At 36.3% G+C, this 12,773-nt stretch overlaps 1 protein-coding gene across 13 annotated transcripts in view; it reads left to right on the top strand.

The window, feature by feature from the left end:
• Cep128 (centrosomal protein 128) overlaps positions 1 to 12,773 on the top strand; it is a 379,822-nt gene that overhangs the window by 146,364 nt on the left and 220,685 nt on the right. For all 13 annotated transcript variants that reach the window (XM_074067415.1, XM_074067413.1, XM_074067408.1 and 10 more), the window contains one exon: positions 11,827 to 12,003. In XM_074067415.1, coding sequence (XP_073923516.1) covers positions 11,827 to 12,003 — 177 coding nt within the window. The remainder of the gene's footprint in view (positions 1 to 11,826; positions 12,004 to 12,773) is intronic.

A 12,773-nucleotide genomic window follows, 5' to 3' on the forward strand; every position in this document is an offset into this window, starting at 1 on the left:
ACTATGTTGAATAGGACTGGGGAGAGCGGGCACCTTTGTCTCGTTCCTGACATTAGGGAAAATCGTTTCAGTATTTCACCATTAAGTATGATGTTGGGTACAATTTTGTCTTATATAGCCTTTCATGTTGAGGTACATTCCTTTTGTTCCTAGTTTCCTCAGAGCTTTTAATGTGAAATGATGTTGAATCTTATTGAAAGCTTTTTGCATGTCTATTGAGATGGTCAGGTTATTTTGTCTTTGCTTCTGTTAATGTGCTGTATTACACTTAATGATATGCATATGTTGAACCATCCCTGCATACATTGGATGACTCAAAGTCCTAGAAAAACAAGAACAAGCCAAACCCAAATCAAGCAGAAGGAAAGATATAATAAAAATAAGGGCCGAAATTAATAAAGAAAAGACCAAACAAAAGCAAAGAATCAACAAAACAAATAGCTGGTTCTTTGAAAAAAAAAAATTGACAAGCACCTGGCAAATCTGACTGAAATGAGGTGGGAAAAGACCCAAATCAGTAAAATCAAAAACTCAAAAGGGGAGATAACAAAGACCAAGGAAATCCAGAAAATCATAAGAAACTACTTTGAGAACCTAGATTCCAATAAATTTGAAAATCTTGAGGAAATGGATAGATTTCTAGATACTTATAACCATCCAAAACTGAACTAAGAGGATATTAACTGCCTAAACAGATCTATAACATGAAATGAAATTGAAGCAGCAATAAAGGGTCTCCCAAAAAAGAAAAGACAGGGACCTGATGGATCCTCTCCTGAATTCTATCAGACCTTTAAAGAAGAACTAATACCAACTCTCCTAAGACTTTTCCATGAAACAGAAGAGGAACACTGCTTAACTCATTCTATGAAACCAGTATTGCACTCATCCCAAAACCAGACAAAGACACATCCAAAAAGGAGAACTATAAGCCAGTCTGCTTAATGAACATTGATGCAAAAATCCTCAATAAAATAATGGCAAACTGAATCCAACAAAATATCAGAAAGATCATTCACCATGATGGAATCGGCTTCATCCCAGGGATGTTGGGGTGGTTCAACATACACAAATCAAAAAATGTAATACAGTACCTTAGTAGGTACTGTAATAAGGCAGAAAAAGCCTTCAGTAAGATTCAGCAGCACTTCATGATAAAAGCTCTGAGGAACCTAGGAATAGAAGGAATGGACCTTAACATTATAGAGGCTGTATATGACAAACATATTGCCAACATCATACTTAATGGGGGAAAAACTGAAACCATTTCCTCTAATGTCAGCAACCATACAAGGGTGCCTACTTTCCCCACTCCCATTTAACATAGTTCTGGAATTCCTAGCCAGAACAATAAGGCTAGAAGAAGAAAAAAAGGAATATAAATAGGTAAAGAAGTAGTCAAACTATCCTATTTTCAGATGACATGATCCTATACATCAAAGACCCAAAACATTCCAACCAAAAACTCCTAGACACCATAAACAGCCTCAGCAATGTAGCATGATATAAAATCAACTTACAAAAATCATTAGTTTTTTTGTACACCAGCAGTGAACAAATTGGGAGAGTATATAAGGAAATAATTCCATTTACAATAACCTCAAAAAAATCAAATACTTAAGAATAAACTTTTAACAAAGGATGTGAATGACCTCTATAAGGAGAACTACGATCCTCTGAAGAAAGAGATTCAGGAAGACTACAGAAGGTAGAAAGTCTCCCATGCTCATGGATTGGTAGAATAAACATAGTAAAAATGGATATATTGCCAAAAGTAATCTATATGTTCCACGCAGTTCCCATCAAAATCCCAACAATATTCATCACAGTGATTGAAAAATCTATCCTAAAGTTCCAGTGGAGATGCAAAATATCGTGAATAGCCAATGCAACACTGAGCAAAAAGAGCAACCTTGTAGGTATTAGAATACCTGGCTTCAAAATATGCTTCAGAGTCATAGCAATAGAAATAGCATGGTACTGGCACAAAAACAGATATGAAGACCAATGGGATAGAGGACCCAGATATGAATCCACACAGCTACATCCACCTAATTTTTGACTAAGGTGTCAAAAAGATGCAATGAAGAATATACAGTTTCTTCATCATATGTTGCTGGGAAAAGTGGTTATCTGCTTCCAGGAAACTGAAACTAGACCAGTGGCTGTCACCCTGTAGTAGTATCAACTCAAAGTGGATTAAGGAGCTTAATATCAGACCCAAAACCTTGACGCTAATACAGGAAAATGCAGGGAATATACTAGAAGCAATAGGTATAGGCACAGACTTTCTCAGTAGAACTCAAGTTGCTCAGCAACTAAGAGAAAGGATTGACAAATGGGACTAAATGAAATTAGAAAGATTCTGCACAACAAAAGAAATGGTCTCTAAATTGAAGAGGCTACCCAGAGAATGGGAGAAAGTCTTTGCTAGCTATATATAAGAGAAGGGACTGATTACCAGAATAGACAGGGATCACAAAAAAATAAACCCCCTCAAATCAATGAACCAATAAAGAAGTGGGAAACTGAAGTAAATGGAACTTTTTCAAAGGAAGAAATCCAAATGGTCAAAAAACCCATGAAAAAATGCTCACCTTTTCTGGCCATAAAGGAAATGGATGGAGCATTTTAGATTCTCTGTTTTTGGATTAAGGATTTTTAACTTTAATTAAACTGTATAATTATAAAGATTGATAATTGTATGGCATAGATGAGGCCCCTAAGTGTTTGTATTCCCTAAATTGATTCCTTAAAAACCCCTTTTTGGGGAGAAAAACAACAAATACCACAGAAATCCAGGAAATCATCAGAGACTACTTTGAGATCCTATACGCTAATAAATTTGAAAATTTTGAAGAAATGGACAGATTTCTAGATAATTATGACCATCCAAAATTGAACCAAGAGGACATTAATCACCTGAATAGATCTATAACACAAAACGAAATTGAAGCAGCAATTAAGAGTCTCCCAAAAAAGAAAAGTCCAGGACCTGATGGATTCACTGCTGAATTCTATCAGACATTTAAAGAAGAACTAATACCAAACCTCCTTAAACTGTTCCATGAAATAGAAAGGGAAGAAACACTGCCTAACTCATTTTATGAAGCCACATTACTCTCATCCCAAAACCAGACAAAGACACCTCCAAAAAGGAGAACTATAGGCCAATTTCCCTAATAAATATCAATGCAAAAATACTCAATAAAATAATGGCAAACTGAATCCAACAACACATCAGAAAGATCATTCACCACAACCAAGTTGGCTTCATCCCAGGGAGGCAGGGGTGGTTCAACATACACAAATCTATAAATGTAATACAGCACATTAATAGAAGCAAAGACAGAAACCACTTGATCATCTCAATAGATGCAGAAAAAGCCTTTGATAAGATCCAACATCATTTCATGATAAAAGCTCTAAGAAAACTAGGAATAGAAGGAAAGTTCCTCAACATTATAAAAGCTATATATGACAAACCTACAGCCAGCATTATACTTAACGGAGAAAAATTAAAACCATTCCCTCTAAAATCAGGAACCAGACAAGGATGCCCACTATCTCCACTCCTATTCAACATAGTACTGGAATTCCTAGCCAGAGCAATTAGGCAAGAAGAAGTAATAAAAGGAATACAAATATGTAAAGAAACTGTCAAAATATCCCTATTTGCAGATGATATGATCCTATACCTTAAAGACCCCCCAAAAAAAAACTATCCCAAAACTCTTAGACACCACAAGCAGGTAAAGCAAGGTGGCAGGATACAAAATGAATTTACAAAAATCATTAGCTTTTCTATACACCAACAATGAATGAACTGAGAAGGAATACATAAAAACAATTCCATTTACAATAGCCTCAAAAAAAAAATCAAACACCTAGGAGTAAACTTAACAAAAGATGTGAATGACCTCTGCAAGGAGAATTGCAAACCCCTGAGGAAAGAGATTGAGGAAGACTACAGAAGATGTAAAGATCTCCCATGCTCATGGATTGGAAGAATCAACATAGTAAAAATGGCTATACTACCAAAAGCAATCTATATGTTTAATGTAATTCCCATCAAAATCCTAATGACTTTCATCACAGAGATTGAAAAATCTACCTTAAAGTTCATTTGGAAACACAAGAGACTGTGAATAGCCAAGGCAATATTCAGCAAAAAGAGCAAAGCTGGCGGTATCACAATACCGGACTTCAAACTATATTACAAAGCAATAGCAGTAAAAACAGCATGGTACTGGCACAAAAACAGACATGAAGACCAGTGGAACAGAATATAGGACCCAGATATGAATCCACACAACTATACCCACTTTATTTCTGACAATGGTGCCAAAAATACACGATGGAGAAAAGACAGCCTCTTCAACAAATGCTGCTGGGAAACTAAAACTAGATCCATGTCTATCATCCTGTACTAATATCAACTCAAATTGGATCAAGGACCTTACTATCAGACCCAAAACTCTGAAGTTAGTACAGGAAGGAGCAGGAAACACTCTGGAACTAATAGGTATAGGCAAGGACTTCCTCAATAGTACACCAGCAGCCCAGCAACTAAGAGAAAGAATGGACAAATGGGACTTCATAAAATTAAAAATCTTCTGCACACAAAAGAAATGGTCTTTAAACTAAAGATACCACCCACAGAGTGGGAGAAAATATATATCAGACAAAGGACTGATAACCAGAATGTACAAGGAACTTAAGAAACTAAACTCTCCACACCCAGCAATCAGGAGCAGGAAAGCTTGTAAAAGCGGCAGTGGGAGGAAAACTCCATAGGAGAGGGGGGAAGACCCACTTCCCACGTGAACTGTAAATAAACACGCAGGCCTGAGAAAGCAGGTGCAGTGTCACCTGCCCCAGTGTGCTTGGAAAGGGGAAAGCTTGTAGCAGAGGCTCCTGCACAGGAGAACTCTGAGTAAACAAAGCCTGCAGGGCCAGGTGAGTGCTAAGCTCACCCCAGAGATCTGCATAAATAACGCCTCCAGCTACAGCAGACTGACAGCAGCAGGCAGCCAAGCCACAGCTGCATATAGCCATTCACAGAACTGTCTCCAGACTTTTTTTTTTTCTTTTTTCTCTCCCTACCATTGATGAGACAACAACCGAACTACACCTGCATGCTGAAAAACTTACTGAAATTGTATTGCATTTGAACCTGGGACACTTGGTGTTTTTTTTGAGTGTGTGTGTGTGCAGTTTTGTTCTACTTTATGTTTTCCCTTTTATGAGACAACTACAGAACAACATCTGAGGCACCATCTCCAGGATTGGAGGGACGGACACCAAAATTATTAAGACTGACACTTCACTGCATTTGCACTTGGAGGTTTTTTCTTAATTTTCCATTTTTTATTTTGTTTTATTTTATTTTACTTTTAAATATATTTTTTTCTTTCATTTACTTATTTTTTATTTTTACTCTTATATTTATTCTTTTTATTTTTTATTTTCAATCCTCTTTCTGTCTCTCTCTAATGCCTATTCAACTTACAGTTGATTACTACACTGTCTCTCCCTGTTTAGATCTTTGAAACCTCTTTTGTTTGTTTCTTAGTTTTGTTCTTTTCTTGTTTTTCCCTTTTCCTTTGACTTCTTTGCTTTCCATCCCCTCTCACCCTTCCATTCTAAATATCACTAGTGGTATTATTACAAGCCAAAAAATACTTAATTGCACACAGTTCAGGGACAATAACAACACCAAGGGCAATGACGGGAAGACAGAAAAAACAGGGAAACCAGCTTCCCCACAGCAAAAAATTAGTACAGGAACCAGAGGGAAATGAAGAAAACAGATACTCAGATCCAGACTCCCACAAAATGAAGATAAACTATGCCAGAGATCCTAATGAAGCCCACAAGAATAATTTAAAAGAAGACATACTACAGGTAATCAATGAGAATTTTATATAGATGATACTGGATATGGTAAACCAAAATGTACAGGAGACACTCAAGAAATTCCAAGACAACAAAAATAGAGAATTTGAAATAGCAAAAGAAGAAATAAAGGAAACCATAGGAACACTGTATAAAAACCAAAGTGAAAGAGAGAACACAATTAATAAGGAGATAAATGAACTTAAGACAAAAATAGACAACATTAAACAGGAAACGACCCAGGATATGGAAAACCTCAGAAAAAAGAATGAAACAGAATTGCAAAACAAAACAGAAGGCCAATCCAGTAGAATAGAACAAACAGAAGATAGACTCTCAGAACTTGACGATAAAATGGTAATTAAAGGAAAAACCGAAGAACTATTAATTAAACAACTCAAGACCTGTGAAAAGAAACTGCAAGAACTCACCGACTCCATCAAAAAACCAAACTTGAGAATCATGGGCATCAAAGAAGGAGAAGAGGTGCAAGCGAAGGGAATGCGTAATATATTCAACAAAATAATAACAGAAAATTTCCCAAATCTAGAGAAAGATATTCCCATACAGATGCAAGAGGCCTCCAGGACACCAAACAGACCAGATCAAAATAGAACTACTCCACGACATATCATCATTAAAACAACAAGTTCAGAAACTAGGGAAAGAATATTGAAGGCTGTAAGAGAGAAAAAACAAGTAACATACAAAGGTAAACCCATCAAAATCACAGCAGACTTCTCAACAGAAACATTAAAAGCAAGAAGAGCGTGGGGTGAGATCTTCCGGGCACTGAATGAAAATAACTTCAACCCCAGGATACTCTACCCAGCAAAGCTATCATTCAAAATAGATGGAGCAATAAAAGTCTTCCATGATAAGCAGAAACTAGAACAATATGTGACCACAAAGCCACCACTACAAAAGATTCTTCAAGGGATTCTGCAGACAGAAAGTGAAACCCAACTTAACCATGAAAGGACAGGCAGCACCAAACTACAGGAAAAGAAAAAGCAAGAAAGTAGAGAGTAACCTCAACTTAGGTACACACAATCAAACCTTCAAACAACTAAGACAACGAAATGACAGGAATCACCACATACCTATCAGTACTAACGCTTAATGTTAACGGACTTAATTCCCCCATCAAAAAGCACTGCTTGAAGAAATGGATTAAAAAGGAAGACCCAACAATTTATTGCTTACAGGAGACCCATCTCACTGACAGAAATAAGCATAAGCTTAGGATGAAAGGCTAGAAGAAGATTTACCATGCCAGTGGCCCCCGAAAACAGGCAGGAGTAGCAATACTTATCTCTGACAAAGTAGACTTCAAACCTACATTGGTCAAATGAGATAAAGAAGGACATTCCATACTAATAAAAGGGGAAATAGACCAAAAGGAAATAATAATTATCGACCTATATGCACCCAATATCATCAAACATACCCTGAAAGACCTAAAAGCATATATTAACTCCAACACAGTGGTTGTGGGAGACTTTAACACCCCATTATTATTAATAGATAGGTCATCCAAACAAAAAAAATCAATAAAGAAATCCAAGATCTTAAACATACAATAGATCAAATGGGCCTACTTGATGTCTACAGAACATTTCATCCAACTTCTACACAATATACATTCTTCTCAGCAGCCCACGGAACCTTTTCCAAAATAGATCATATCTTAGGGCACAAAGCAAGCTTCAGCAAATATAAGAAAATAGAAATTATACTGTACATACTATCAGATCAAAATGCAATAAAACTAGAACTCAACACAAAAAGTAAAGACAAAAAACTTGCAAACAGCTGGAAACTAAATAACTCATTACTTAATGAACAATGGGTCATTGATGAAATAAAAGAGGAAATTAAAAAGTTCCTGGAAGTCAATAAAAATGAAAACTCAACCTACCAGAACCTATGGGACATAGCAAAGGCAGTCCTGAGAGGAACGTTTATAGCCATGAGTGCATATATTAAAAAGACTGAAAGATCCCAAATCAATGACCTAATGATACATCTCAAACTCCTAGAAAAACAAGAACAAGCAAATCCCAAAACAAATAGGAGAGAAATAATAAAAACAAGAGCTGAAGTCAACGAAATACAAACCAAAAAAACCATACAAAGAACTAATGAAACAAAAAATTGGTTCTTTGAAAAAATAAACAAGATCGGTAGACCCCTGGCAAACCTGACTAAAATGAGGAGAGAAAAAACCCAAATTAGTAGAATCAGGAATGCAAAAGGGGAGATAACAACAAACACCATGGAAGTCCAGGAAATCATCAGCGACTACTTCGAGAACCTATATTCAAGTAAATTTGAAAATCTTAAAAAAATGGACAGATTTCTAGACACATAGGATCATCCAAAACTGAACCAAGAGGAAATTAATCACCTGAATAGACCTATAACACAAAATGAAATTGAAGGAGCAATCTAGAATCTCCCCAAAAACAAAAGTCCAGGACCTGATGGATTCTCTGCTGAATTCTATCAGACCTTTAAAGAAGAACTGATATTAACCCTCCTTAAACTGTTCCATGAAATAGAAAGGGAAGGAAAACTGCCTAACACATTTTATGAAGCCAGTATTACACTTATCCCAAAACCAGGCAAAGACACCTCCAAAAAGGAGAACTATAGGCCAGTCTCCTTAATGAACATTGAAGCAAAAATCCTCAACAAAATAATGGCAAACCGAATTCAGCAACACATCAAAAAGATCATTCACCATGACCAAGTAGGCTTCATCCCAGGAATGCAGGGGTGGTTCAACATACGAAAATCAATAAAGGTAATAAACCACATTAACAGAAGCAAAGACAAAAACCACTTGATCTTCTCAATAGATGCAGAAAAAGCCTTTGATAAGATCCAACATCATTTCATGATAAAAGCTCTAGGAAAACTAGGAATAGAAGGAAAGTACCTCAACATTATAAAAGCTATGTATGACAAACCTACAGCCAGTATTATACTTAACGGAGAAAAACTGAAACCATTCCTTCTAAAATCAGGATCCAGACAAAGATGCCCACTGTCTCCACTCCTATTCAACATAGTACTGGATTTCCTATCCAGAGCAATTAGGCAAGAAGAAGGAAAAAAGGAATACAAATAGGTAAGGAAACTGTCAAAATATCCCTATTTGCAGACGACATGATCCTATACCTTAAAGACCCAAAAAACTCTACTCAGAAGCTTCTAGACATCATCAATAGCTATAGCAAGGTAGCAGGATATAAAATCAACATAGAAAAATCATTAGCATTTCTATACACTAATAATGAACAAACTGAAAAAGAATATATGGAAACAATTCCTTTTACAATAGCCTCAAAAAAAATCAAATCCTAGGTGTAAACCAACAAAAGATGTGAACGACCTCTACAAGGAAAACTTTAAACTTCTGAAGAAAGAGATTGAGGAAGACTATAGAAAGTGGAGAGATCTCCCATGCTCATGGATTGGTAGACTCGACCTAGTAAAAATGTCTATACTCCCAAAAGTAATCTACATGTTTAATGCAATTCCCATCAAAGTGCTAATGACATACACTTAAGAGATTGAAAAATCTACTGTTAAATTTATATGGAAACTCAAGAGGCCAGGAATAGCCAAGGCAACACTCAGTAAAAGAACAATGCTGGAGGTATCACAATACCTGACTTTCAATCTATATTACAAAACAACAACAATAAAAACAGCATGGTACTGGCACAAAAACAGACATGAAGACCAGTGGAACAGAATAGAAGACCCAAATATGAAGCCACACAACTATAACCAACTTGTCTTTGACAAAGGCGCTAAAAATATACGATGGAGAAATAGCAGCCTCTTCAACAGAAACTGCTGGGAAAACTGGTTGGCAGTCTGCAAAATACTGAAACTAGATCCATGTATATCACCCTATACCAAGATTAACTCAAAATGGATCAAGGATCTTAATATCAGACCATAAACTCTAAAGTTGATACAGGAAAGAGTAGGAAATACGCTGGAGTTAGTAGGTATAGGTAAGAACTTTCTCAACAGAACCCCAGCAGCACAGCAACTAAGAGATAGCATAGATAAATGGGACCTCATAAAACTAAAAAGCTTCTGTTCATCAAAAGAAATGGTCTCTAAACTGAAGAGAACACCCACAGAGTGGGAGAAAATATTTTCCAACTACACATCAGACAAAGAACTGATAACCAGAATATATAGGGAACTTTAAAAACTAAATTCTCCCAAAACTAATGAACCAATAAAGAAATGGGCAAGTGAACTAAACAGAAGTTTCTCAAAAGAAGAAATTCAAATGGCCAAAATACACATGAAAAAATGCTCACCATCACTAGCATGAAGGAAATGCAAATTAAAACTACACCAAGATTCCACCTCACCCCTGTTAGAATAGCCATCATCAGCAACACCACCAACAACAGGTATTGGTGAGGATGCGGGGAAAAAGGAACCCTCTTACACTGTTGGTGGGAATGTAAACCAGTACAACCACTGTGGAAAAAAATTTGGAGGCTCCTTAAAAAGCTAAACATTGATCTACCGTTTGATCCAGCAATACCACTCTTGGGGATATACCCAAAAGACTGTGGACACAGGTTACTCCAGAGGCACCTGCACACCCATGTTTATTGTGGCACTATTCACAATAGCCACTTTATGAAAACAACCAAGATGCCCCACTACTGATGAATGGATCAAGAAAATGTGGTATTTATACAGAATGGGATTTTACTCAGCCAAGAAGAAAAATGAAATCTTATCATTTGCAAGTAAATGGATAGAACTGGAGAACATCATCCTGAGCAAGGTTAAGCAGACTCAGAATTCCAAAAATTGTATGTTCTCCCTCATATGTGGTCTTTAGATCTAGTGCAAATACAGCAATGTTGTAGGACTTGGGTCACATGACAAGGGGAGAACATATACAGGAGGTACTGTGTTAGATTGAAAACCCAAAACATGAAAGCATTTGATGTCCCCAGTCCAGAGGAATTAATACAGAAACCTTAAAGTGACAGAGGTCAACATGAGAAGGGGATCAGGAACCAGTGTAAAGATCAGTTAGAGATGAATCAACCTGAGTTGTAACACATTTGTGCCTGAAAGCAATGCTAGGAATGTCTCTGTATAGGTGTCCTTATCTGAACTAGCTAAAATGCTGTCTTTCTTATTATTGCTTATTTCTAGTCTTCAATGGAAGTGGAAAAAGTGCAGAACAAGTTCTGCCTGGAAGCTGAGGGGGAGAGGGTAGGAGTGGAGGCCATAGGGAGAAATGATCCAAACAATGTGTGCACATGTGAATAAATGAATAAATAATAATAGTAAAAAACCTTTTCATTAGGCATATTTGCTTTCCTGGAATGTGTCTCCCTGCACTTTGCTTTTATCAATTTTTATGACTCATAACCATGTATACAGAATCACAGCATTTGAAAATTTAGAATTTTTTAGAAAACTTTTAATGAAGTAAAGGTGGCAACACATAGTACATGTTTTTTTCTTTTCAAATGAAGAATCTACCAGCATCATATTTGGCAGTTTATCTTTCTAGTATTTTACTAATACTTAGGCAACCTCGTGATCAGTCTGTGGCATTAGTTTTTTTGCTCTCTGGTCCATTAGTGGCAATGGTATAAGATTTTCTTTTCCAGCTTGTTACCTTTGGTCATAGAATTGTTATAGTATTGTTAGGCAAGTGCTTTCTCACAATTTCCCAAAGTGACCACCTTTTACTCTATTTAATTTTGCCTCCATTCATAAGTAGGTAGTTTTATTTTAGTAAAATGATGTGACTGAAAGAGTTGTTTTCCTATCCAGTCCTCTGATTTGGTTATGTAGAAAAGTATTTCTTAGCCCCACATAATAATCCACTTCTCTTCTTTTTTCTTATCAATGCCATAGGAAAAACATATAAGCAATGAAGAAGAGCACTTAAGGAGGATGGAAGAGGCCAGATTGCAGCTCAAGGATCAACTTCTTTGTCTGGAGACTGAACAGGAATCCATTCTTGGCATGATAGGAAAGGAAATTGATGCAGCTTGTAAAACTTTTTCTAAGGATTCAATGGAGAAATTGAAAGTAATTATGAGTTCTCATTGTGCTTTAAATTTTCACTTGGTTTCTAATATATAATTATAATGGATGGTAATATATGATCACATTGTGGTCACATTTTTATTTCAGAAAGTTTTATGAAGCAAAACTTCTTGAATTTTTACAGAATGAGGCACAGTCATGGAGAGAGAAAGTGTATTACAGTGAATTATCTGTGTCTCACTCAGTAAAAGAAAATGCTTCATGAGAGAGGCAGCAGTTCTAACAAGGAAAATATCCTCAAGATCTAGAGACTTGAATACTGAATTTTCATTATTCTAGGCTGTTTTGTTGTTAGTTTATTACCCCATGCCATCTATTGAATTCTCTAATACAGGTTCAATGGTGAATGTGGTTTACATAGTTTCTCTCTTAACTCCTAAAGTTACTGATCTCTCAGATACTCTAATTGAATTCACTTTAGAGAAGAGAAAACTGTTCCTGGAGGGGGTAAGTAATTTGGCTGTCCATCTAGTTAAATACTAAACTAGGTCTTTAAACTTTGGGGCTATAACTCTGGAATCTTAAGTCGCCCCTCTTCTGTCTTCCTTCCTTATTAAACAAATTGGATTCAGTTTACATCTTCTGTGTTTAAAGTGGAATATTGCTGCTCAGTTTACAGTTGTAAAATATTATAAATCAAAACAGAAGTGATCATGGATGTTTTGAATTCCTGGAAGGTAAGTATTTCTTTCAAGTGTGGGGTATGGTAGGACTGCATAGAGAGAGCACTGTGTTGCTCTAGTTAGGTTAGG

Source organism: Castor canadensis, chromosome 3 (genome assembly GCF_047511655.1).
Source record: "Castor canadensis chromosome 3, mCasCan1.hap1v2, whole genome shotgun sequence".
Taxonomy (NCBI): Eukaryota; Metazoa; Chordata; class Mammalia; order Rodentia; family Castoridae; genus Castor; species Castor canadensis.